This window comes from Manduca sexta, chromosome 15, assembly GCF_014839805.1.
Source record: "Manduca sexta isolate Smith_Timp_Sample1 chromosome 15, JHU_Msex_v1.0, whole genome shotgun sequence".
Taxonomy (NCBI): domain Eukaryota; kingdom Metazoa; phylum Arthropoda; class Insecta; order Lepidoptera; family Sphingidae; genus Manduca; species Manduca sexta.
In genome coordinates this window covers 795,347-819,281 of record NC_051129.1, presented here as the reverse complement: position 1 = coordinate 819,281, position 23,935 = coordinate 795,347, and the positions used below count along the sequence as shown (strand labels likewise).

The window sequence follows — 23,935 nt, the reverse complement described above, 5'->3', positions numbered from 1 at the left end:
TCCGTTCCGTTATCTTACGAGGAAACTTAAACATTTTAGACATATATTTAACATACAATTATGTATTTCAATAGATTTCAATTATCAATATATTTGTCACAATTAATGGTGTTTTCAATAATATACGTCTTTTTTGAATGAATTTCTATGCGTCCCATAAAAATTTGTAAGAGTATAGGAAATTGGGTGCACTAAATCTTTTAAGTTTTGACCGACTCCTATAAACGATTATCACGCAGCGGAAGCTGATACTCCACTCCTATTAGCCATAGGTCTTAAATATATTTTTAATTCGAACCAGTAGTAAGTTCCCGAGAATAGCGTGTTCAGACAAACAAAAAACTCTTCAGTTTTATAAAATAAAGTATGGACGAGTTTGAGAGTTGAGAACTTTTATAGATGAATAGAGACTCTCCCGCCCTCACACCCACCACTACAACTCCTATAAGCCACGATCAGCCGTTGCACGCATTTTATGAAACCGATAAGTGAAGCTCGGCAAATCTCAGGGAAAAATTCGACTCGTTATGCCGTAACGAAATTAATCAAATAAAAAGTATGTAAAAGGAATAAAGTTTGTAGAGGAGGAATACAATTTTTTATAAAGTAGATAATTCATTTCACATTATTTAATACACAATATCATAACGCATACATTTATTTAATATGTTGTTGGCAGTGATACAATCAACTAGGGGTACATCAATATGCTACCATTTTGAATATGTATTTACAGAACTTTTACAGAAAAATCTAGGTAAATTTATTTCCCCATAGTTCATTCATACTATGACTATAGTTTAACCCCCTTATTCATAGACGTTTTTTATCTAAGGATGGAACATTGTTATGGTAACAAGTCTGTTTCACAGTGCTGACGGCATGGCAGCCTTCGCAGTGCGTAGACATAGAGCCGTTGTGATTGGCTAATATTGAGATAAAACTTAAATCTAATTGTCTGGCAGATATACAAAGCTGAATACATAGCAAGCTGTCAGATAAACAAAGCTGAGAAACAGACTTGTTATCACAGCAATGCTCCATCCTTCAATAAAAAAAAGTCTATGAATAAGGGGATAAGATTATAAATTATGCCATAAAGAGGGTGTCCCACAGCTAGGCCACATAGATAGAAAGTATCATAAATATTGTATATTGAAAATTTTACTGAATGAAGACTTTTTGTTTTGCTTGTCAGAAACGGGAATCTAACTCGCCAAATGATTAATAAAATACCTGACATTTTACGCTACATATCATAAGCCTCGATAACATCGATTACCACTTCAGACAGATTATCTAAAAATCTTCAATTCCATTTTAAGTTGTTCGTCAATCAAAAAGAGGTCTTTCAGTAAACAAATTTTTCTTCAATATTTAACATCTTTCCCTCCATGTGGCATAACTCTTGGGACACATGGGGATAGGTAGATTAATACCTATAATCAAATACTCATTCTTTAGCTCAACACTTGAAAGGCATCACATCTAAATGAAAATTAGCAATTTTTTGAGACAGGCAATTTAAGGTTTTAAATAAGGAAAATTCATAACGCAATTGAATGATTATGAATACCATTTTTTGCCTCTGATAGCGGCGTTATAAAGCTTCGATCATTCATTATGAATAAGACCATACTAATATGAAAATTGCCTGACAATTCCAAATATATACATAATTTACTTTCAGTATATTTATCATTTAGGTATGACTACCTTTTAAGTGTAGATATATTATAAATAGTCACATTATTTTCTCTGATAGGTACAAATCAATATGTAAGTGTTTACTTAATATATAATTTATTACAATGGTTTTTAAATATTTACTATCATAATAATAAATATTTTTAAATTCTGTAAGAAGCATTTATGCCTAAATGTTATCATAAAATATTATTCCAACTGCTGCTTCATATCCCAACACACCATTGCCATTTTATAAAGAATGCATATGAACATTTTTAAATGTTGAGAAAATGTGGACATTTCATAATTTCCATATATAAAATAGATTTAGATTCAAATGAAATCAATTTGGAATTTAACATTGATATAATCTCTGTACTGTTCATTTCCACACACATATAAGAGTTTATTGAACATTGGTAAACACTCATAAATAGTACTCGCGAATGCCTAGTCATGTCACCACTGTTTCCACAACACTAAGTCTTCTTTATACTTAAATTTTTCTTATTACATAAAACAAATCGACTTCTAATGAGTCCAGAAAAAAGTTTATGCTAGTTTGGTTTTTTGAAACCCATGTTTGGAGCATTTTGATTTGCCTGGCTTGACAAGAATGCCAAGTGGCCCTTGGGACACTTGTTGGCATAGTGTCCTTTGGTCCCGCATTTGAAACAAGTGACTTCTTCCAATGGTTTGTGTATAATACGCTGAAGACGTTGTGGATCATCAAGTTCACCGGTTGGTTTGACATAACCAAGTAATCGGTATCTGGCTTCTTCTTGTCTCTGGGCTGCTTCTCTTTGCTGAAAAATAAAATGTTTATGATTTCAAACTGAAAATACTGCAGATATATAATATAATACAATGTAGTAGATAGAAAAATATTAGCTAGTTTTGGTTATTTTTTATACTAACATCTGGTGGTATTTTGCTGCATGAGGTGGCTTTGTGTCCAACTTCAGAGCAGTAGTGACACACAGGCAAACGTTTTACATCCTTGGTTTGCTCTGGTGGTGCCGGCAGCTCAAACCGTGGATGCATGAACTTGCAAGATGCTCCATCAGGACAGAACCCTGCGAGGTAGTTCATGCACAACACTCTACGCACATGTCTGTGGCGGCAGTGTGGACCGTGCCGGCAAAACCCTCTATCATACCTATAATTGTAACATGTTTTTTTAATATTGCATAATTAAATGATTATTTTCGTTGTAGCTATTAGTTATGTATACTACAAACCAAGGACAATCCTTTATTTTGCTTTCAGGGTCGATGTGAAGGAATGGACACTCCTTATTGTGGCATGCATTGAACCTGGCATAGAAGTAGCACTCGGGCATCTTGGACATGTCATACTCGTGTAAAAACTCGCATTGGTCTCCCTTTTTACAGAGCCCTCGCAACCAATGCTTGCACACGACTGTGCGGTCGCCGCGAACATGTCTATAGGGACACTGAGGGCCATTGGCACAGCCGCTCGGCTGGCTGAAAAATTCGCATACCGCTGCCGTCGATTCTGTCAAGGAGACAAATTTTATTGTGTATGCAAGATCAAACAAAGAATATAATATTTTGTACCGATATAATAGAAGCTAAGAAAAAAGGACAATACGCTTCCCATACTTTTAAATTAACTTCGTTGGTCAGGTTAAATTTTTTTTAACTTACTGTCCATTCCGGGAAATGGTAACGGTAAGGCTCCATATTGCTCTTCTAGTGCAAAGTCGATGTCGAACTTTATGTGATCAACGTTAGCAACTATTACTTCCATTATCCTGGGATAACGTTTTGCCTACGTAACTAGAAATAGTGCTTGATGGTGGTACTTGCTAGGATAACAAAACAAATAGCTGACAAATAGCATCAAATTATTTGACAGCCGAATTTTATTTTATATTTTTAATTTGTCCAGAGTACAGGCTACAGTCTGTCGACCATACTGCCTAGTCTTACATATTATGCGGAATTTCAAAATTTGGCTTTAGGACAGAGATGAACAAATTAGACCTGAGTCTGGCAAAGTGCCTCGATATATAAATGTACTACGTGCGGAAAAGTGGCATTGATAATAAATGGCATTGATAAGAAATGATAAAAATTCAAAAATCATTCACTGAATTTTGTTTTTGTATGTGTATTCGATAATAGCTTATTGTCTATGCCAAGGTGGATTTGTTGTTTCAGATCCCTGGTAAATTCTGATTAGGTTTCTAACATAAATAAAGTTCTATTTCATTTTTATATCATGAGAAAAAAGAGATGAAGTTTGTAATGAAGTGTTGAATCGAGTTAATCGTGTTTATTTGCTCATTAACAAACTAAAGATTGTTTTGTGGTTTGTTGAATTAGGTTAAATGTTTTAAATACTTAAAAAATGTCTGTATCTGCTGGCGAGTTAAAATATATACTTCGGAAATATGCATTTCCCGCATGCACGACGGAAGCTCTTACTCGAATCGGTAAGATTAAAATTATGATTGTTTCTTTTTTACAGACTATGATTATCTTGTATGTATGATTTCTTGTTTCAGAGCACTTGCTTTCCGGCCGAACTGCTCCTACAAACAAGCAGTTGGATATTGTGATGGATGTAATAGCAGAGTTCGTTTTCTGCGAATCTGACCGGCGTAGCGGCCGCAGAGGCCCGGGTCTCACGCCGCTTCAGGAAGTGCAAGTCGTTGATATTATTTGTGAATTTATATCGGACCTTAGCGATGAGACTACAAAAAATACGATATTTCTGTCGTTGTTCGGGGGTATGGAGAGTCAGAAACGGTTGAACACCCTGAGCATCCTAGCCAGTATGGCAATATCTGCCAGTAGTACTCCTGTAAGTATAAGTCTAGTATATTCATTGTATTTATATTTGTAACCAATAATACGACAAGAAGAATAATTGAGCTAATATGCAGCAATTTCACAACTTCTCTTAGTGTAACAAAATAAATTAAAATAGTCTCATTCTTGTTCAATACAATATGGCCATTGATTTTAATGTTGTAAAACTTAATTTGTGATACTCTTTATTTTTGCTTACAAGATTGTTGAATGTTATTGGTATCTTGCAGTTAGAATATCCATCTATAATCAATCTTGTGCTACCTTTGTGGTATAGAATAATGTTAAGATTCCACATATAAATTAATTTAGAAAGCAACATACTAAAAAAATGCTTAAATTCTATGCTGAGTTAATGCATAACATTAAATACTTTAAAGGGTCCGAGCAGCAGACTTTCTTGCCTGATTGCCAATGAAGGGATTCTCATAACAAGAATCCCTAGGTGTTTACCCTGTCGCCACCATCAGACCCCTCACTGGTGTCAGGCATAATAACATATTTATTTTTTTCCCCTTTTTGCATTAGGCATTGTTGGCAGTAGGTGTTTGGCTCCAACAAATGGGCTGCTCATCACCGCAATCCATCCAACTGGTTGAGAACATCATCCGTGACCACTTTTATCTGAACACATCCAACCAGGCGGCGCTGCGGTCACTCGCCAACACCGCACCACAGTTTGTAGCCAACTTCATCACAGCGGTTACAGAGCTCTACATGGATGACAGTCATGGCACTAAAAAGCCATTGAAGAATCTCTTAGAAGTTATCACATTTTGGGTTGGTGTTGTGCTGTTTAATTACTGAATTTGGTATCTTTATCAGCTACATGCCTTTTTTATCTATATTATTGACACACATTATTGAAATGTTACTTGTTGCTTGTGTACAAATACAAATAATGGTTTATACAATTTGGATATGTGTACCAAAATTACAAATACAGTATTGTTTTTACAATGCATTTTGATAGCATGTAGAGGATGGGGTAATTTTATTGTTGCTTGAAAGTCCAAAATACAAACTGAAGAGCTATAGAATTATGGAAAATGTTGATGCTCAATTATTTATGTTTCATATACAGGTTTATTCGAACCCCACACTGTGCATGTCAGCACAACTGAACCCCGCACAACTGCCGAGTGGTTCCATACCCATGGCGGCGGTCACTCCGCTCGCTGGCCTTATACGATGGTGTGCTTTGGCGCCATTATGTTGTGACCAGACTCTTGAAGGTACATGCCAAACTTTACCAAGTCTTATGGAAATCAAAAAATTTGGATATTAGCATAATTAAATCATAATCACAAATTTCAGATGGAGAACTAATAATACCAATGAAGAAAATAAAATTAGAAAATGAAAATGAAAGATCAGTGGTAAAAACAATTCAACAAAAACCGTTTACAGAAGCTGAGCTATATATTAAGCTACATCTGGGTGTACTGCACAGTCTACGTGCTGGCAGGAGGACTCATGGACCACCAACAGCGGTGAATGCTCAGCACTTGGTGGCTCTTGTACCCATAATTCAGGATTATGCACAGCAAGAACTCAAAAAAGGAGAGAATTTACAGAATAATCAGAAGTTGCAGGTAATTTGGATTGGAGAGATACATATACATTTCTTTTCCTATAATATGATACATTATTATGGAATTTAATTTAATGAAATAAATAATTATTTTGAAGAGAATTAAAAAAAAAAAAACTATTTGTTCACAGGATTGTCTAGACAGAATAGGACAAGCAATGCAAGTAGCCCTTGCTAATGGCTGTGTCTATGGAAATATTAGTAACTTGCTCTCTGCATTAGACACCTTGCCAGAGAACAGACTGCTGCGCATCATCATCAAAACCCACCAACAATCAATTTGATTGATGCATGAGGAACAAATCCAGCCATTTGTGATCTGGAACTGCAAGCTCAGCAGAAAAAATGAACAATGTTAATATTAAGTTGTGAAAAAGTATGTGATGTGCTGTATGATGTTAAAATAAAGCTGGTCATGAACAGGGAAATTATGTACCCATAATTAATTGTTGCCTAATGAATATATAACTTTCCACTGTGGATGATTGTAGATGTAAGATGTAAATACCTTGTAAATAAAAAATATATTAAGTCAATATAGTTTTATTCTCAAAATGGCTTAAATCTACGAGTCTGTTTGATCTGTGCTATTTTCTTTTTGTCTTCCTCAAACTTCTGTCTTAAAGCCACAATGTGTTTCATTTTTGATTCCCTTATTTGGAATGTGTAGAAGTTCTTTAACTCCTTCCTCTTTTTCTTCTTTTCTTCCTTTTCGAGGATTTTGTTTTCCACCTTCTCTGTGCGTGCAAAGCTTTGAACCTTGCCTCGCCTAGTGACCGTCACCCACCCTTCGTCGTCCTCCTGTTCTAATTGTTTCTCCTTCCTTTCAGCTTCTGCCATTTTTGTATCAAATTCCTTCATGAAATTTTCAATATTTTCCTTCAACACCTTAGGTGGTTGTACAGCATTATTGTGTTGTTCTATCCATTTTTGTATTCCTAATTTTATAGTATGACCAGCCGAGTTCATTGGACGCAACTTTGTCAGTTGTAATGCTTTATCAAGTGCTGACACATTTTTGAACACTAAATAAGCTACGCGAAAACATGGTTGGTCCTTTTCAGGGAGAAACTTATGTATTAGTTTAGTTTCTGGGGCACTTGGCTTTAGGTTAAACTCTACAGTCGCTGTTCCCGCTTCACTGAACGCGTTTACAATACCTTTTTCATCAGCATACGGTGGTATATTCACAACAAATAAAGTTCTGCCTGACGGTCGGTCCTGGGTATGCTCTCTTACTGAATGCTCTTTGAAGTAGATTGTATGAGGTGAGGTTGAATCTTGAGAAAGTTTTAATTCTAAAGCTAGAATAGAAAGGTACATGAGTAATAATTGTTAATAGTCATGATTATCATGAAAATCATGTAACAAGAGAAGAACCATACCTTTAAAGTCACGTGTGCGTTTAACAACTTTCATTGTAATTGTTATCTTTAATTATATTTTCGTTTTGTCGTAAAATATACTGAAAGTCAAAAAAGCATGTTATTCTCCCATTGAGGTTATTATTGTGTTTTGAGTTTGACCAGTGTTGAACAGTCTTGACTTCTGTGTTGACATTTAGGAACATGCAACATTTCAGTTCATGAAGATGTAATAGTTTTACAAAACAAAATTTTCACAATAAATTGTTTTTGACTTTACGCATCAGTAGTATTTAAAAAATCAATAAAGATAGTTATAAGTGTTCTACAACATTGTTAAATGGCTTTAAGTTGTGTTTGTCGTTCGATTATAGAAGTAAATAAAACTTCCTTTAGCACGTATTGGGTTTTTAGATGAAGCTTATACCCAAGCTTAGGTATAAGCTTCTTGGGTTTTTATAAAATTAGTCAAAATGTTTGCAAATCAAAAACTTTGCTAAATTAGTTTAGCATAAAATAAGACTGTACGGATTCAAATACCTTTGCTTATTTCATTAAAATGTAATAATATGTCTGTGGCGCGTTTCCAATGACAGTTGCTATTTTTGTCTATGACACTTTCTAGTGTCTGTTGGCGAAGAACAACTGTTTTGGCCGTATTTTGTCGTAATTTTACGGCCATGTGTGGTCATATATTCGTGTTCTACAAAATTTCTAGTAATGCTATCCACCACTGCAAATAATAAAGTAAAAAACCCGAGGGTAAACGAAGTTTCCGACGCTCTAGAACGGGACGAAAGTGAACAAGAAAACACAACGGATGATAAGGTCAGAGGTTATGTTGGTTCGTACGATGCTACCTCGTCCTTTGGAGGGCCGTCCAGGGATGGGCGGTTCCGGACCCGGGGTCGAGTCACTGAGTTTCGACCCTCCAGGGGCGGGCGCGGCGGCGGTAGGGGTCGCGTCGTATTCCCGCCTCGGGAAGATCTGGAAACCGTCGACAACTCCAGTAAATTTCATGAACCGTTAGCACAATCTTCAAACGACTCATGGTCTCAGGAAACAACCGGGAACAAGTTTTATGAAAGACCGGAGTTAGTAGTCAACTTACCGGAGGACCCGCGAATTTCTAAACTCTTGCGCAGGCTTTGCGCCGAAGTGGACGTCGAAAAGTCACTCGTCATATGTAGCAAATTGCAAGATGCCGTCATGTTGCCTGAAAATGCGCGCTATATACGCCGCTCGTACGCCATCCTGGTGGAGTCACTACTGGACGTGTTGTACGACGCGCCCGGCCCGGAGACAAAGGAAGGTGCGGCCGTGGTGGTCGGCAGGATCGGGTACGTCATGGGAGTGGACTTCCGCAAACATCTAGACTGGGTTGTGTCAACATTTGCCTCCTGCAGTGCTTCAGTCAAATATCTACTTGCATTCTCATTCATAGAGACTTTCCAATTAGACTACCAGACACCCAATCTGCAAGAATTTGCCGAGATAACTTTGGAAAAGCTGCAGACTATGATTGAAGGTACCGACTATGCAGATGTGTTCATGGCTGCAATAAATGCCATGATAGTGATGTCAAATTCATATCCTGAAGACTTTGCTAACCATTTCGTTGACACTGTTGACATATTGGTTGGATGGCATGTAGACAACACCCAACCCAAAAAAATTAAGGATTTTGCGTTGCAATCATTGCTAAAACTGAGTCGACATTGGCAAGCTGATGTTGGATTTTCAGTTAGTCTGCTTAATCAATTTGTGGAAGACATGGTGGCATATTCAAATGACTTGGAGTCAGACAAAAATGACAAAGACAAGGAAACTAATTCTCGTGATGATGCCATGCAGAAGATCACATCTTTCCTGAATGTTTTTAATACTGTAGTGAAAACTTTGGGTAACCTTCTAAACCCAACTGTGTCCATCAACATAGTGACATGGTCATTCTTGAGTGAATCCTTTTCAAAAATCCTTCAAGTGTTGAACAAAACTATGAAAGAAGATACTGATTCAGACTTGGTATTAGCAGGCAATGAGTCCCTATGCTTACTGTTGAAACATTTGCAAATGAAGGCAACATCTTGTGCCGCTTTGCTATACTCACTAATATACATGCAAATGAAAAATTACTTAAAATCTGATGAAAATGTGTGTTTAAGTGTGATCAATTTGATATCAACAACAATAAAAGAAATTGCATCAAATCTCCCTATAGATTTCATAACCCAAACAATAGGACCAATGTCTCTGATGCGTCCACTCCGGTATTCCCAGAGCTCACAAATATTGTCTAGTGTGATGTCTGTGTACAACAATTTGTTGAATTTGAAAAATATTCCATTACTCCAAGAAGCCTACAAATATGTATTAACAGATATACAGAACTCATATGCCATCATTATACCTGATGTTGTAGTTGTAAATGCAGATTATTCTGAAGAAATGACTCTAGATGATTCAGAAAAGAATATTATATTCTATTTGCAATGTTTGTCAGAATTAGCAAATGCCAGTAATTCTATTATAGGCATGTGGGCATTGCAGCCAAGTATTTTAGAGCTTTTGGCCATCAAAATGTGCCCACATAACGAGATTTTGGCAAAACAAACACCAGCCCTCCAATATTCAGTATTATATTTGCTCTACTCACATTCTAAGAAGAACAACCACTTCATAGCGTCAAGTGATCTTGTTACAAACACACAACAAAGAGCAAGTGACATGTTTGGCTTGTCAAATCTGAATTTGGGAGAAGTGTCTGGATCTAGCCCTACATCTGGACATCTTGCAGTTATCTTGAACACTCTCAGCATGGTGCTTGATGAACAAGTGTCAAAGGAAACTTTGATTCTTGTACTTAATTGGATTTCTGACATATTTTGCCAGTTAGACAAATATTTGCCAATAGTAAGTCTTTCACAGAGTTTTCTAGTTTTGGTTACAAATATGCTGGCACTTGCTCACAGCTTTGATACTGATTTAGTCTTGCTTATTATAAAGAATTGCCAACACTTATTAAAAAATAAGAGCTTGACCTGGAATGTGATGGTCCTGAAGACAATTGCCACTTTATGCGTATTGCATATTGACAATCAAAATGAGAGTCTATCAAATGCTTGCAAAGAAGCTATGTTTGAGTTGCCATGGGACATAGTGCAATTGGAGTTTGATAAGCAAGTTGTGAAAGTCTTTGCCAGCCGCAAAATGAACTTGGCCATACTTAATAGTGACACAAAACTCAACTCTTTTAAGGAATACCTAATGCGTGGTACATTTTCTGCATTGTCTGATCATCAATTCAGAACCATTATGAACTGCCTCCTCCAATTGTCATTCAATAACAAATGTTTCTTTATAGATGCGTTCCTTACCTCATGGCCTTTACAAACTGCGGAATCTGATGATAATAATTTATTATTCTTTAGACAATGTGCCACAAACTTTACAGCAATTTGTGTGGGTTGGGCTCTCTCTGAATTAGCTCAAACATGTGTCACATTGAAGCTCAGAACAGTATTGGGCAAACCACAAGAGACATTCATGAAAATTGAAGGAGCACTAAAAAGTATTGCTCGCGAAACATCATCTTTGGAAACTAAATTTGAGGGTACTGAGGAACATAAATTGTTAGATGTTATAGTGACGGAACAAGTGAGATCTAGATGGATCACTGAATTCATGGTTTTCTTAGAAAAATACATTTACAATGCTGCTGATGGCACTGCTATTGTTCTACCGGCCGTTCCGAAACCTGTGAAAACGTTTTTCCACACCAACTGGCCGACTTGCCGCGAGTGGCTGACGAGAGTGCGTCTAGCGGCACTTGCAGTTAGTCTATACGCTGGACACTTCGGTGCTGCTATATACCATTCATCATTAATTCTACAAACAGCCGCAACATCCAAAACGAATATCGATGTTGAAGCCATCACTATGAATATTGCTCGAGCATTAATCAAAATCGGAGAGCCTGAAATGTTGCAGGGACTTTATGTTTGGGTAAAACGTACTTTTCACAAAAAAATGTTATGGCTGAAAGGTGCAGCAGAACAAGCCAATTCTAGACACGAGTTAGCGATCGATTTCTATAAAAAAGTAAGTCAGTCCAAATTGGAAGACGATAATAAAGAAGAAGCTGCTGCATCTCAATCGGACTCTAGAATTAATAAGTTTATTGAAGAACAAATAATAGACAGCTACAAACACATTCAAAGCTGGGAAGATATGCAAGAGTGGAAAGAAAATGATTCGCAGAATTCAAACAATGCCCAGTGGAATTCATGCATTGTATTAAAATTGTTTGAAGAAGGTGCTGAAATTCCTCATGATTTATGCGACTGGGATATTTTGAATGTTGATCATAACGAAATTCCAAAAAACACTTGCTCTTATCAGGGTATTTTGAATAAGATAGAATCAACGTTACTGTGCACTGCACTGAATGTTTACTACGACGATTATTCTGAAAAATACGAAACTTTGCTCAAATACTGCGAACAATTGCTCAATTCAGCGACTGAAGAGTTCTCCCGAAGCAATTCGGTGCACTTTTTAAAGGATGTCGCTGTTTTACAATTAGCTAGTCATGGATTAAGACACGTTTTAAAGGATGGAAGAACTATTTCAAATCCTTTTAAGCCCTCTGCTATTAAAGACCTTAAATACGTGAGTGAACTAAAAAACTTAACCAAGATATTGTGGTGGAATCAATACTTCACAAAAATGAACATGACTGAAGAAAATGTTTTCTACAGCGAATGCCTGCGTTTGGACGTCATCAAGAGCGCAAGAAAACATGCTAATCTGCAGATGGCCAAGAGGGAGCTCTTGAATCATTTTAAATTAAATTCTGCATTTCAGATGTGTTTAGGAAACGTCAATAATTTGGAAGATTTAAGTGAAGTATTGTTTATGTCCACTAATACTTATGAATTAGACATTTGGACATTAAATAATGCAACTGCTTTGACAGAGCTTTGCAAGTTGACTTACGCAAAAGAAGACACAAAGATGCGCGCCATCAATTTATGCGCCAGCATTTCCCTGGGTTTTTCACAGAGATTAGCAATGGGAGAACAAAGCTACGAGCTTCGAGAAAAAGGTACGAGAATGTTGTTGACACTGTCAAAATGGATCCAAAGCGAAAACGAAAATGTCCTGGAAGGCGACACACCTTTATGCAAATTGGTGTCAGCTCTACCAGAAATTGGATTGGTTGATAATAACGTTTCCGAGAATGTAATCCCAATTTCGGATTCAGCTGTAGGAAAACTATTACAATTTGGAGTAAATCAGTGCCCCGGATTAGCTAAAGCCTGGGCTAGTTTTGCCGTGTGGTGTTTCAGATGGGGGCGTAAAATGGTTGAGTACAGTTCCAAAACTCGTGAGCAACTAACAGAAAACGACAAATTGCAGATAGAGAGCGTTATGATTGGATGTTCTCCAGAGGACTTTGAAGCTGTTTGTGAGATTTTATCAAAAACAAAAGCTACTTGTGACGATGAAGACATAGATTGGAACGAAATTAATACATCAGAAATGATTGAAAGCCAGCTGAGAACTGTCCCGTCACTGTGCAATGCTTACCCCGAGCACCTTGCATTGCTTGTTGACATCTGGCGCCAAGCACAGAAACGAGTATTCTCTTACTTTGAGCTCTCGGCTGACGCATATTTCAAATTCCTGCAACTTATTTGTGCTTCTGACTACATAAACCATAGTGGTGAAAATGCAGTTGTCAATGCGACATTGAGGCTCTTGCGTTTAATTGTCAAACATGCCATGGAACTCCAGACTGTCCTTGAATCTGGTTTAGCTAATACACCAACACAACCATGGAAAGTAATCATCCCACAACTGTTTTCTAGATTGAATCATCCTGAAACATATGTACGAAAATGTGTCTCAGATTTGCTTTGTCGGTTGGCGGAGGATACACCGCATCTGATTACTTTCCCAGCTGTCGTAGGAGCTGTTGAAAATGAGCAGAATGAACTATCGGAGCTTAATGCAGCTAGATGCTTTTTATCAAATGATGTAGGGAGTGGCGATGAAAATCTGGACACAGAGGACGCTGAGAGCGAGAAAGAAGTTAACAATGAACTCAATTCATGCTTCCTTGATATGGTGGAGACATTAGCCAAGCAGGCGCCGGTAACCATACTTCAGGTGAAACTGTTAGTGAAAGAGTTACAGAGAATAAACTTACTGTGGGATGAACTGTGTCTCGGAACATTGGTTCAACATCATTCCGAATTTACCAAGAGGCTGACGCAGTTGGAAGCTGAAGTGACTAAAGTTAAGAATAACAGCAACCTCTCAGCCGAAGATAAAGAGAATTTGATTAAAGAAAAACATCGTATTATATTTGAACCAATAGTGTTTGTTTTAGAACAACTTTATCAGATAATATCAGCTAAACCCGAGACGCCTCATGAAATTGCGTTCCAAACTAAATTCCAAGCAATGATTGAAGATGTTATTGACAAACTTAAAAACCCTGCTAACCCAGACAAACCGCAAGAATCGTGGGCACCGCTTAAACAATTACAAATAAAACTACAACAGAAAGTAAACAAAAGAACATCTTACGTATTAAAGATGTCGGACATTAGCCCCGTGTTAGCTGACCTGAAGAATACGGTGATAACAATGCCGGGCGTGCATACCAACCAGAGAACTGTACGAGTGACAATTAGATCTGTAGAGAATAATCTAGTTATATTACCGACCAAGACACGGCCAAAGAAGCTCATATTCTACGGTTCCGACGGCAAACCTTACACTTACTTGTTCAAGGGTCTGGAAGATTTGCATTTAGACGAAAGAATTATGCAACTGTTGTCAATTACTAATACAATGTTGGCTCGAGACTCGGAGAACAACGACAATCAGACTTATAGAGCGAGACACTATTCCGTGATCCCACTCGGTCCCCGATCAGGGTTGATTAGCTGGGTAGATAATGTGACCCCATTATTCGCATTGTACAAGCGCTGGCAAAATCGTGAAGCTGCTATACTGTCGGCCAAAACTAATAAGACCGTCAACGTTTTACGTCCTTCAGAGCTGTTCTACAAGAAGCTGAACCCACTTTTGAAAGAAGCTGGTATATCTACGGAGAATCGTAAAGAATGGCCCGTGTCCATCTTGAAGAAGGTTTTGCAAGAGTTGTCGGCGGAGACCCCCAAAGATCTGTTATGGCGCGAGCTGTGGTGCGGCAGCGTGAGTCCGGAGCAGTGGTGGCAGATGTGCCGGCGGTACTGCTACTCGGTCGCCGTGATGAGCACGATCGGCTACATCATAGGGCTAGGTGACAGACACTTGGACAATGTGCTGGTGGACTTAACGTCGGGTGAAGTGGTGCATATAGACTATAACGTGTGCTTCGAGAAGGGCAAGACGCTGCGCGTGCCGGAGAAGGTGCCGTTCCGGATGACACCGAACCTGGTCACCGCGCTCGGAGTCACCGGCGTTGAGGTAAGTGCTTTATGTTTTATCATCATTGCATACATTGTTATTTATAATCGGAGATTCCGTTTTCTCTATATTTTATTCCATTTTCTAATTTATGTGATTAATGATACATTTAAATTGGATTTGCTTCGTTTATAAGCGGGAAAACGGAATTCGACATTGAGAATACGGATTATTCCGAGCAGATGTCGCCCATATCATCCTACCGTCGGCCTCGTACTTAATTTATCATTGAGTTATTTATTTGAGTTACTTTTTACTTCATCCTATCAAAAATAATATTCACTTGAGCGCCATACATACCTGCAAATATTATTTTTATACATTTTTTTGAGGAATTATATTTGTTTAGTTACTTATTGATGCTATATTATATCACCTATTTAACTTTGATCAGGTTAGAATACACTTTAAATGTAATTCTAGGCACTTCAGTTTATGTTAGAATGCTTAGGTTTTATAGATTTCCGATGTTATTTAGAGTTGCTTTTAATAAACAACGCAAAAATAACTATACATGTCAGTAAACATACTCTTATAATGACGATGTTAATAGTATTCAGGTTATGCCGATAAAACGACACAAAACATTGTTTTCGAGGATATCATAACAGTCGCTTCGTTCATTGACCTCTCGTGAACTTTCAATATTATGATTTTGTTGGTGTTTTGTTATATAAATTTCGTCTACACTCACTGATTTTATTTAATATATTTAAAATCACGTATAATAAGGCGGTCGAAAAAGCATTTATAACCAATCAATTTCTACGGGTTAATACCTAAATCTTGATTTTGTTATTTCCAACAAGCTGAAATGGTCGCGGCATCGCTCACGTAAGAGTATTTTCTTCAAATAATTTAGCAAATTATTACAAAACACAAGATACTCGGGGATATGCGTGTCTGTTACAATAAAAATGTTACCAATTTAGTTCCAGTAATAACTACCTACAAACTTACCTCTTTAAAATCTATGTATCCATATAATGTATAGAAAATAATGTGTTTTTGTACGTGCCTTATGGACTCCAAAATGTTATCGTAATCTTCAGGTAGGCCCAGTGGGCGATTTTGTAAAGTTTGATAGGGATCGGAGCCCCAGAAGTCACCTGGCTGCAGAGAATTATAGCTATACATGCGTATCCGGGGCGGATCGCTAGTTCTAAATCTTTTAGCACTAGCTTTTGCTTGTGGCTGTGCCCGCGTGGAAGAGTTTTTACATGATGAAAGTCCCGCTTTATATTTTCCCTGGAGAAGAACTAGCCTACGTTTTACGTTCTTCAGCCATCTTATCATGCCGAATTTCATAAAAATCCGTTCGTTAGTTTTTGAGTTCAGATAGACAGACACGAGTGCGGACTTGTTTTATAATATGTAAGGATCTATATCTTATATTTCTGAGTATGGAACTAGTCGCACGTGTTTTAAGATTTACATGTTATGTTCCGGAAGATCTTGTTGCTTCCTTTTGAATATTTGGGGTGGTTTTATAAAGAAACCAGTTTTTATTGTGATACCGCGATCTCATACAAGATAGAACTTGCGTCCCATGTGTAAGCCGGAAGAAATCCGTTATTATTCATTTTCGTCTACTTTAGTGTCCCCATTTAAATGCGCATTTGTCAACGAATATAATAATAACTTATGTAATTTTATTCTGTCTAATTTTAGTTGACTTGTTTTAATATTATTTAGATATTTATTATATCTGACCAATACCACCAAAAAAGATATAAAATCTTTTCTGTTTACATTAATACTAACTTAATAAACAGTATTAAAATTTTTAAGTTCTTATGTATTGCATGTAAACGAATTTTGAATACTATTATAGACGCAATGTTTTGATAGCTCCTATGTTTTTCGAATATAAACATTATAAATAACGGTTTCAGCGCCATCTATATCGTGTGAGTATACACTACATTCATGTAGGATTGGCCAGACCCCCATGCTCCATACTTACCTCTTATTCAGATGGCGCCACAAACACCAAAGTACCAAAGTTATCAGGTAGATGGCAATAGTTGTTTAGTTGCTTTTATTTTCAAAAAAATATATAGATTTACAACATTTAATCATATATTTATCTCATAATACATAGAACATTTTTAATTATATCATTTAAACATCTGACAGAGAATTATGTTTAAAATTCTTCACATTACGGCAGGGAACTCATTAAAATCTCTCAATAAAAAATCAACAATAAAGCTTTTTAAAACTTGAGCGTAGATTCGAACCGGTACCTAAATGCAAAGGGTACCTAAGGTAACTAACTTAACTAGAAGCGTTTCATGTTTCCCACTGAACGTCTGTATCGTGTTCACTACACTATGTCGGGCGGTCGTGGCGTGGTGCGGTGCACGGGCGTGGGCTCCGGCGCGTACGAGGGGTTGGCGTCGCCGCGCTCTGCCTCCACGTAGCCCGCGTTTTCGATGATGCGGCAGCGCGCCGTGTCCTCGCGCTCCACGTACAGCAGCCGCGCCGGCCGCCCGCTGCCCAAACTCGTCAGCCCGCTGGGCGCACTCGACCGCGTTATCGAGCCCTCCCGAAGTGCCACCGAGCCTCGCTTTCTTTCCGGTGCCGGGGACCCTCTGTACTCGGACGTGTCGGGTCGTTTGCACCGGAGCAACTTGGCAAACGCCGCCCGAAAGCCGGCGTTTTTCCACGCGTAAATGAGGGGGTTGATGCCGGAGTTTGACATCGCCAGGGAAGAGGTGAGCCGGTACGCGATGTGGTTGTGCAGCGGCATGATGGGAAGCGTCTGCGCGCACGCCACCACCACGAACGGCATCCAACATATAGAGAATGAGCCCAGAACTAGGAGTACAACCTGCGAAACAAAATACAGCTTCACTTAATTTTATGCTTTCAGTTTTGATGAATGGTTGCCATAAGATGCATTTTTCACATTTTTATGTTGATTTCTAGTGAAACACCCCTTGCGGAATTTAATCCCGGACTTTTCTTACTTAAACCTACCTAAATTGTTGCATGAAAAAGCGTTCACAATAACTCTGAGAATTATATTATTACTCTATTGCGGCGTCAATGAACCAAAAACGCAAACAATAAAGCAAATAGGTTGTAATGTCACAAATCTACAAGTTTAACTTATGACTGCTTTCAGAAGAGTTTTTCAATGTTCATGTTAGCTAGATATTGGGTTTCCCGTACAAAACTGTTTTGTGTGCTGAATCCACAATTCAGTATTTGTATGAAAACTTTATAATCGATTCAGCTATTCACATTCTTACAGAAGACGAACTTTTATAGGCAAAGTTTTAAGCGGCCGTATGGCATAAACTTTTTACTTAACAAGCCTATGCAACATTTCTACGATGAATCAAATGTTATTTTATATTTATATTGAAAACATGATAGGCCATTGAAGTTAAAGCCAAAATTTTGTATTCTTGGTCAATTACTTAAGACCGACACGTGGGAACTCCATGAGCCTTCTAAGCATTATGTTTGGTGGTAATCACTTGCCATCAAGAAACTTCTGATTTGCCAAAATTTCTCCATTTGTATTGGGATACCAGACCTGTATACTCTTCCAGTCATTAGCGCCCGTAGGGCAGCAGGTGTTGGCGCGCATGCGTCGCGCATGGCACGTCGCTTCGCGCCATATCCGCCAGTACAGGATGAACATTACCATCCAGATGAGAGAGAACATCGGAGCCAGGATACTCGTCGTGTACCGTTTGGGAACCACCTGGAAAATATAATATGTATTGTTGTTATAATGAGCTGTCATAGCCTCACGACTGATATTGATGTTACTAGTACACTAATGGATTGTCGAAGATATTTATGTGCACACATGTCCAATTCTGTGGAATTGTAAGGATCCTTGACTTTAGAATCGAACCCAGTCCCATTACTAAGTTTAGTGTCCATTAAGTCAGCACGTAGGCACATCGTTTGAACGGTCGCACATATTCCGAGAATGATATCTTTGACAAAGCGACACAATGTTTATTTGTAATTACTAATTACTAGTATTGGTTATTCCCCGTTTCAAGTTTTTAATGTGTTAATGTTTGCAAGCATGTAGTAGACATGAGAAGTGATTTGCCGTGTGACTAAAATAAGTACTGAGAGTTAAAGGACAATAATCTTGCATTAATACTAAATATTGCAATTCTTTAGAAACTTGTTTTTATTTATTATGATCATATTTATTAGGAAACTCTTACTACCTACTAATTCATATACTTGCTAGTATTTATTTATGGTCATGATTTTTATTAACCGGGAAGAATTGTTTATTTGATTTCTCACTGCTAAAAATATTTATACCTATTTAGTGTTTTTGTCGAAGTTTTTATGATTTAAAGAAATTTTTAAGCCATAATAAATTCACACCCTAGTAATTAAGATGCAATTAAACTACAAAGTTTAATTGCATCTTAATTACTAGGGTGTGTAAGAGTGGAACAATAAAATACTTTCTTCTTAACGATCGTGTCGTTTGAAACTGGGTTATACTGTGCCTCTGTTTATTCTATGAGGGTACGTTTATTGCACGGTGGGGAACACTTAGATATCATTTAGTTTAAATATATTTAGGCAATTTAGTTATTTCGTAGCTTAAAGTCGAATAAAACAACGGTCACACTCAGCGATTACAGGATTTAAGATTGTCGGTAAGTATATACAGAGACTTACCATGTTCATCTCGCAAGTGACGCCCTCGTGCCAGTCGTTCCAAAACATGGGTATGCAGCTTATGCACACCGCCACCGACCACGTGGCGCTCATGAGCACCCGAGTGACCACCTTCGTCATGTACCGGCTGTAGTGCAGCGGGTGCACGATTGCTATGTATCTGCACAATGCACACACGTGTTAAAACATTTCAAATATACCTTTACTGCATTATTCTAAGAAAATTCAAACACAGAGTTCAAATAATCGTTATGGTGACGCGAGTTGAGCACTCACCTGTCCACCGCGATCGCTATTATGTTGTATATGGATGCCAAACACGCCAAGATTATCAGGATAAACCTCATGAGGCACGACCACTTGATCTTGCCGAAGTCGTCGTCGATGTAGAACACGAGGTGGTAGGGCAGCGTGAGCCCCACCATCAGGTCGGAAATAGCCAGGTTGAGCACGAACTGGTTGGAGACGAGCGAGGAGAGCCGCCGGCTGAGCGTCACCGCGAGGATGGTGAGCGTGTTGCCGCTCACGATGAGCACCATTAGCGAGCCATCGACGATGCTCCACGCCCAGTAGTTGTACAGGTTCGCTTCCGCATCCGCGCCCTGTTCGGTCGCGTTCCATGCGTCGCTGTCATTGCCGAACGCAACGTCCATACCATCGCTGGCGGCGGTCGCCAGCGCCCCCCACTCGGAACTGTTCGACGTGGTGGCCGGCCCTTATGCGCACATGTCAACCGTCCCCGCACCCGGCCGAGCACTCCGTGACACTGTCGCGGTGTCCTCCGCCTCGCGCACTTTGCACATTTTTCACCGGCGGTCGCGTCGCTCCGGGCGTCTGGAACGGAATGAATAATTATCATTGAGAGTTAGCTCGCGTGGCAGCAAGCAGCCGCCACCGCGCCGCTGTTTGCGATGCACGCTGTGTTACGGTATGCGGGCACGCGCACGACAAGTTACTTCACACGCCACTTCTAAATTACGTTAGCAACTCTTAAAGGGCTAGCGTGTGGATTGTGGACGCCGCGATTGGCGCGAGTCGCGATGAAGCGCCAGTCTCACCGCCTCGACTATGAATTATTTATACATCAGCTGGATGTATAAACGAGTGTTGTCTGTCTGCGCCCTAATCGATTGTTTTGTATAAATTAATTATTTCCAGAAGTCGAAGGCCGCGTGACTGTATATAAAACTTAACCGATTCTGTTTTGTGAGAAATTTTCAATAAGGCGCAATGTCCTTCGCGTATTGTTAGATGGAACTTTTTCAGGCAGCAACAAAGGGAAACTCGAGTTGTGTATCGCGAGCGCTTTGTGTTAGTTTTTATTGGGGATGATTATAACGCTTTATTAAAAAACTTTCGCTGTTCCGTTCCGTACACTCTGTAACATGTAAGGCGCGCAGTAATGGACGCGCGCCTGCCTCCACCGATCACTGATTAGACATACAGACGGCCCACTCGATTTATTGCTCAATAAGGGAACGCATACTGAATGGTATAGCGTACGGTACGGTACACTATGTACCCCGTTCATTTAAGTAAATACAACAGTCAACAAGTAATCCAGACTCCACAAAGATATTATCGGTATTGTCTACGTAGGTTATAGTTTCATCATTTAGCATTGCTACGAACACATTTGTCTCAAAACTGGAATCGAACGTAATTTTCCACTTCACAGTTATTTCGTAACTACAACGCTGCGGGGGATGCCGTTTCTGCCATATTTCATGGGGTATTGTTGGCAGATGAAATATTTAATTGTTGTGGAAGCGTCAAAGTCAATTTTCCCGAATCCTCGGGCGACATCTGAATTTCTAATGTTCGGATCAAAACTTCATTAATTGTAATTCAGTGGCGCCTCGTTGCCCTTGTGTTGTCAAGATGGCCGTTTAATGAAGTAGCCGGCTGTTGTCAACGTTTAATCAAAATATTTTTACCATTGTTAAAATTGCGGAACGTAATCAATGTTATTGCTGGGCATTATGAAACTGGATATTTAATGTTGGGTAATGCATGGAGCGTTTATTTGAATTAGAAATTCCGGATAGTGCTGCTACTGTTTATCGATAGTCTTGTATCTTATCCATAATTCGTGGTGTGAAAATTAACATTATTTTCTTCCGAATCGACGCCTAACGTCTAACACAGGAAGATTGGTACGGTGTGTCGTAAAAATCGTACCAGCTTCAGTGGAAACGAATATTATACACGCATTCAGGCAATGCTTATGTAAGGCTATAGACATACCTAAGCCAGTCTGATAGTGGTGTCCGTCCAATTAGAGTAGGCTAGATTGCCAGAACTTAAGCCATGGTTCGACCGCTAGCGTTGTGATCCTGGGACTCAAAGGCTTAAAGCCTAAAGTGTTCTCACAGGATGGGATCTGCAAGGAATTTGGCAATGAATTCGGTCAGTTTCAGGCGATTCGAACCTATCTACGTAACATGTCTCTTGCTACATTTGGAGGAGCGCCGAAACTATCGCAACAACCATTTCCATAGTTTATTATTATAACAGGTTGTCCATATTATGATGACCCGGCTTTATATGAGCGGCTGCAGGTCGGATTTCCGCTCTGACAAATTGCTGAGTGATGCGACGATACGTTTTTGTTTCGGATTTTGCTTTATTTGAGCAATTATTCCTTAGTCAGTATACACGATACTAGACATATTTTTCAGTCTGAGCTCAATTGCTCAGGATCTGTGTCTTACTGTAATTTGCAAATAAAATTCATACAATTAAAAATACGCCATAAGATAAAAACCTTTAAAGATTTTATTGGCGTGCTAATAAAAAGTCCATTCGATTATGCCGGTGCGCGGCTTTTTACGGCATCTGTAGGTTAATGAGTAATGAAATGGCTCCGGTCTGTTTGTTTTGATATCGCTAAGTGGTTTGGGATTTACGCGAGTTCCGATTTGGATTCGAAGGGGATTTAGCTTGAAATCGGACGTACAGGAGTTGAGCAGTGGCTGGCTCTACGGTATACATTTTGTAGGTTTGCACATTGTTACTGACCTGTGATATACAGTTGTTATTTATCGCTGCATTTAGTCACAAATTTTATCGGTTGTCATTGCACTAGTCTTATGTCTCGTGTGTGTCGGAGATCAGTGAACTGTTAAATATTCTGGCCACGGCCACGTCACTGACCCGTCTCTGTCGTATGTGTAAGTGTTTATTTTAACACCCGGAACGGTATTGATTTTTACGCGCGCGATCGTTTTGCCGTCCCTTGACATTGTTGGGTCGTTGCTCTTGTTTTTTTTTTATCTTGTAATGCACTGAGTTAAATATATGGATGAGAGATTATGTGGGATGATTGTATTAGCACTAAATTTAGAATTGACAAAGCCTGCTGATAAGGTTTATGAGTCACCAGAGATATGAAGACGAGGCCAAAGGTTTAAATTTTTACACGACTACGATAAAGTGGAAAAGAATTAATGTTTTATATTTTATTAATAACGAAATAGAATAGTTGTCTTTAAATGAATGATCGTGATTCCGCTGTAATATCGCCATTTTTGTATCTGGAGCCAGTACTGTAGTAGTACCTGTAGTACACAGAGTTGTAATAATTGCAAAATAAATATTGTTTGCACTCTTAAAGTGAGTGGGTTTATAGTCACGTCACACAAGTAAACAAAAGTAGACGCATTGATAGATGGTCGCTTGTCACATCAAAACGCGGAAAAATTGCTTTGAAACATGGCTGGCTGTCGATTAGGAACGGGGACAAAGCGGTGGCTACCGTACACTGTTTTAAATGGCATCGTACAGCGGTTGTCAACATGGAATCATTCCTAATAAGATGAGTGTGAACTTGATTTCATTGTGAATATAAACCGAAAAACTGTTAGTTCTAATAATTACTGGGTTTTTCTCTGGATGGCAAAATAAATTATTTTAGTAAAGTTTTCTATTCGCTAATAGTTGTGCAGTTGTGGAGAAGTCGATATGGGGTACACGCGGGTTTCATAAGACTATGAATTTTCTTTAAAATTTGGGGCAATGACTATGAGCTATTAACATATAACCCGTGTTAACATGATACAGAATTATGTGCTCCACTGACATTTACTACAGTAAATGAAAATACCTATACGCAAGTTTGAGAAGCAATGCCTTAGACCATAACTCAGCAGCCGTGACGCGACCGCCGGTCAATTCGAGCTGACATCGGCGCGAATGAAGTGGCCCGCGAACACACCGCCGGCGGCGACATCAAACGAATAGCGATACAGCTACCACGCATTTGGAAAATATATATTGGGTTGGGT

General features: G+C 38.7%; 5 protein-coding genes across 7 annotated transcripts in view; 2 read left to right on the top strand and 3 right to left on the bottom strand.

Moving 5' to 3' along the window:
* Positions 1–640: 640 nt before the first annotated feature.
* Positions 641–3,586, bottom strand: LOC115447831 (cleavage and polyadenylation specificity factor subunit 4). The gene is made up of 4 exons (XM_030175070.2): positions 3,360–3,586; positions 2,931–3,207; positions 2,608–2,848; positions 641–2,495 (listed from the first exon to the last, which is right to left on the bottom strand). The coding sequence occupies exons 1-4, from the start codon at positions 3,460–3,462 to the stop codon at positions 2,247–2,249; spliced, it is 870 nt and encodes a 289-aa protein (XP_030030930.1). The 5' UTR covers positions 3,463–3,586; the 3' UTR covers positions 641–2,246.
* A 369-nt stretch (positions 3,587–3,955) lies between these two features.
* Positions 3,956–6,659, top strand: LOC115447827 (uncharacterized protein C7orf26 homolog). The gene is made up of 6 exons (XM_030175067.2): positions 3,956–4,150; positions 4,223–4,521; positions 5,058–5,309; positions 5,614–5,764; positions 5,847–6,124; positions 6,255–6,659. Exons 1-6 carry the CDS (start codon positions 4,066–4,068, stop codon positions 6,405–6,407), a joined length of 1,218 nt encoding a protein of 405 aa, XP_030030927.2. The 5' UTR covers positions 3,956–4,065; the 3' UTR covers positions 6,408–6,659.
* Positions 6,651–7,724, bottom strand: LOC115447828 (ribosomal RNA-processing protein 7 homolog A). The gene is made up of 2 exons (XM_030175068.2): positions 7,509–7,724; positions 6,651–7,427 (listed from the first exon to the last, which is right to left on the bottom strand). The coding sequence occupies exons 1-2, from the start codon at positions 7,540–7,542 to the stop codon at positions 6,673–6,675; spliced, it is 789 nt and encodes a 262-aa protein (XP_030030928.2). The 5' UTR covers positions 7,543–7,724; the 3' UTR covers positions 6,651–6,672.
* Positions 7,725–8,095: 371 nt separating this feature from the next.
* LOC115453008 (serine/threonine-protein kinase SMG1) overlaps positions 8,096–23,935 on the top strand; it is a 142,913-nt gene continuing 127,073 nt past the window's right edge. The window contains exon 1 of the mRNA XM_037438994.1: positions 8,096–14,972. Coding sequence (XP_037294891.1) covers positions 8,208–14,972 — 6,765 coding nt within the window. The 5' untranslated portion in view covers positions 8,096–8,207. The remainder of the gene's footprint in view (positions 14,973–23,935) is intronic.
* Positions 16,999–23,935, bottom strand: part of LOC115447796 (5-hydroxytryptamine receptor 1A) — a 37,700-nt gene continuing 30,763 nt past the window's right edge. For 2 of the 3 annotated variants that reach the window (XM_030175028.2, XM_030175027.2), the window contains exons 2-5: positions 19,926–20,483; positions 19,650–19,809; positions 18,523–18,693; positions 17,302–17,808 (exon numbers count right to left, since the gene is read on the bottom strand). In XM_030175028.2, coding sequence (XP_030030888.2) covers positions 17,302–17,808; positions 18,523–18,693; positions 19,650–19,809; positions 19,926–20,302 — 1,215 coding nt within the window. In that variant the 5' untranslated portion in view covers positions 20,303–20,483. Of the gene's footprint in view, positions 17,809–18,522; positions 18,694–19,649; positions 19,810–19,925; positions 20,484–23,935 lie in introns of those variants that run through there. The other variant, XM_037438995.1, reaches the window with a different exon arrangement.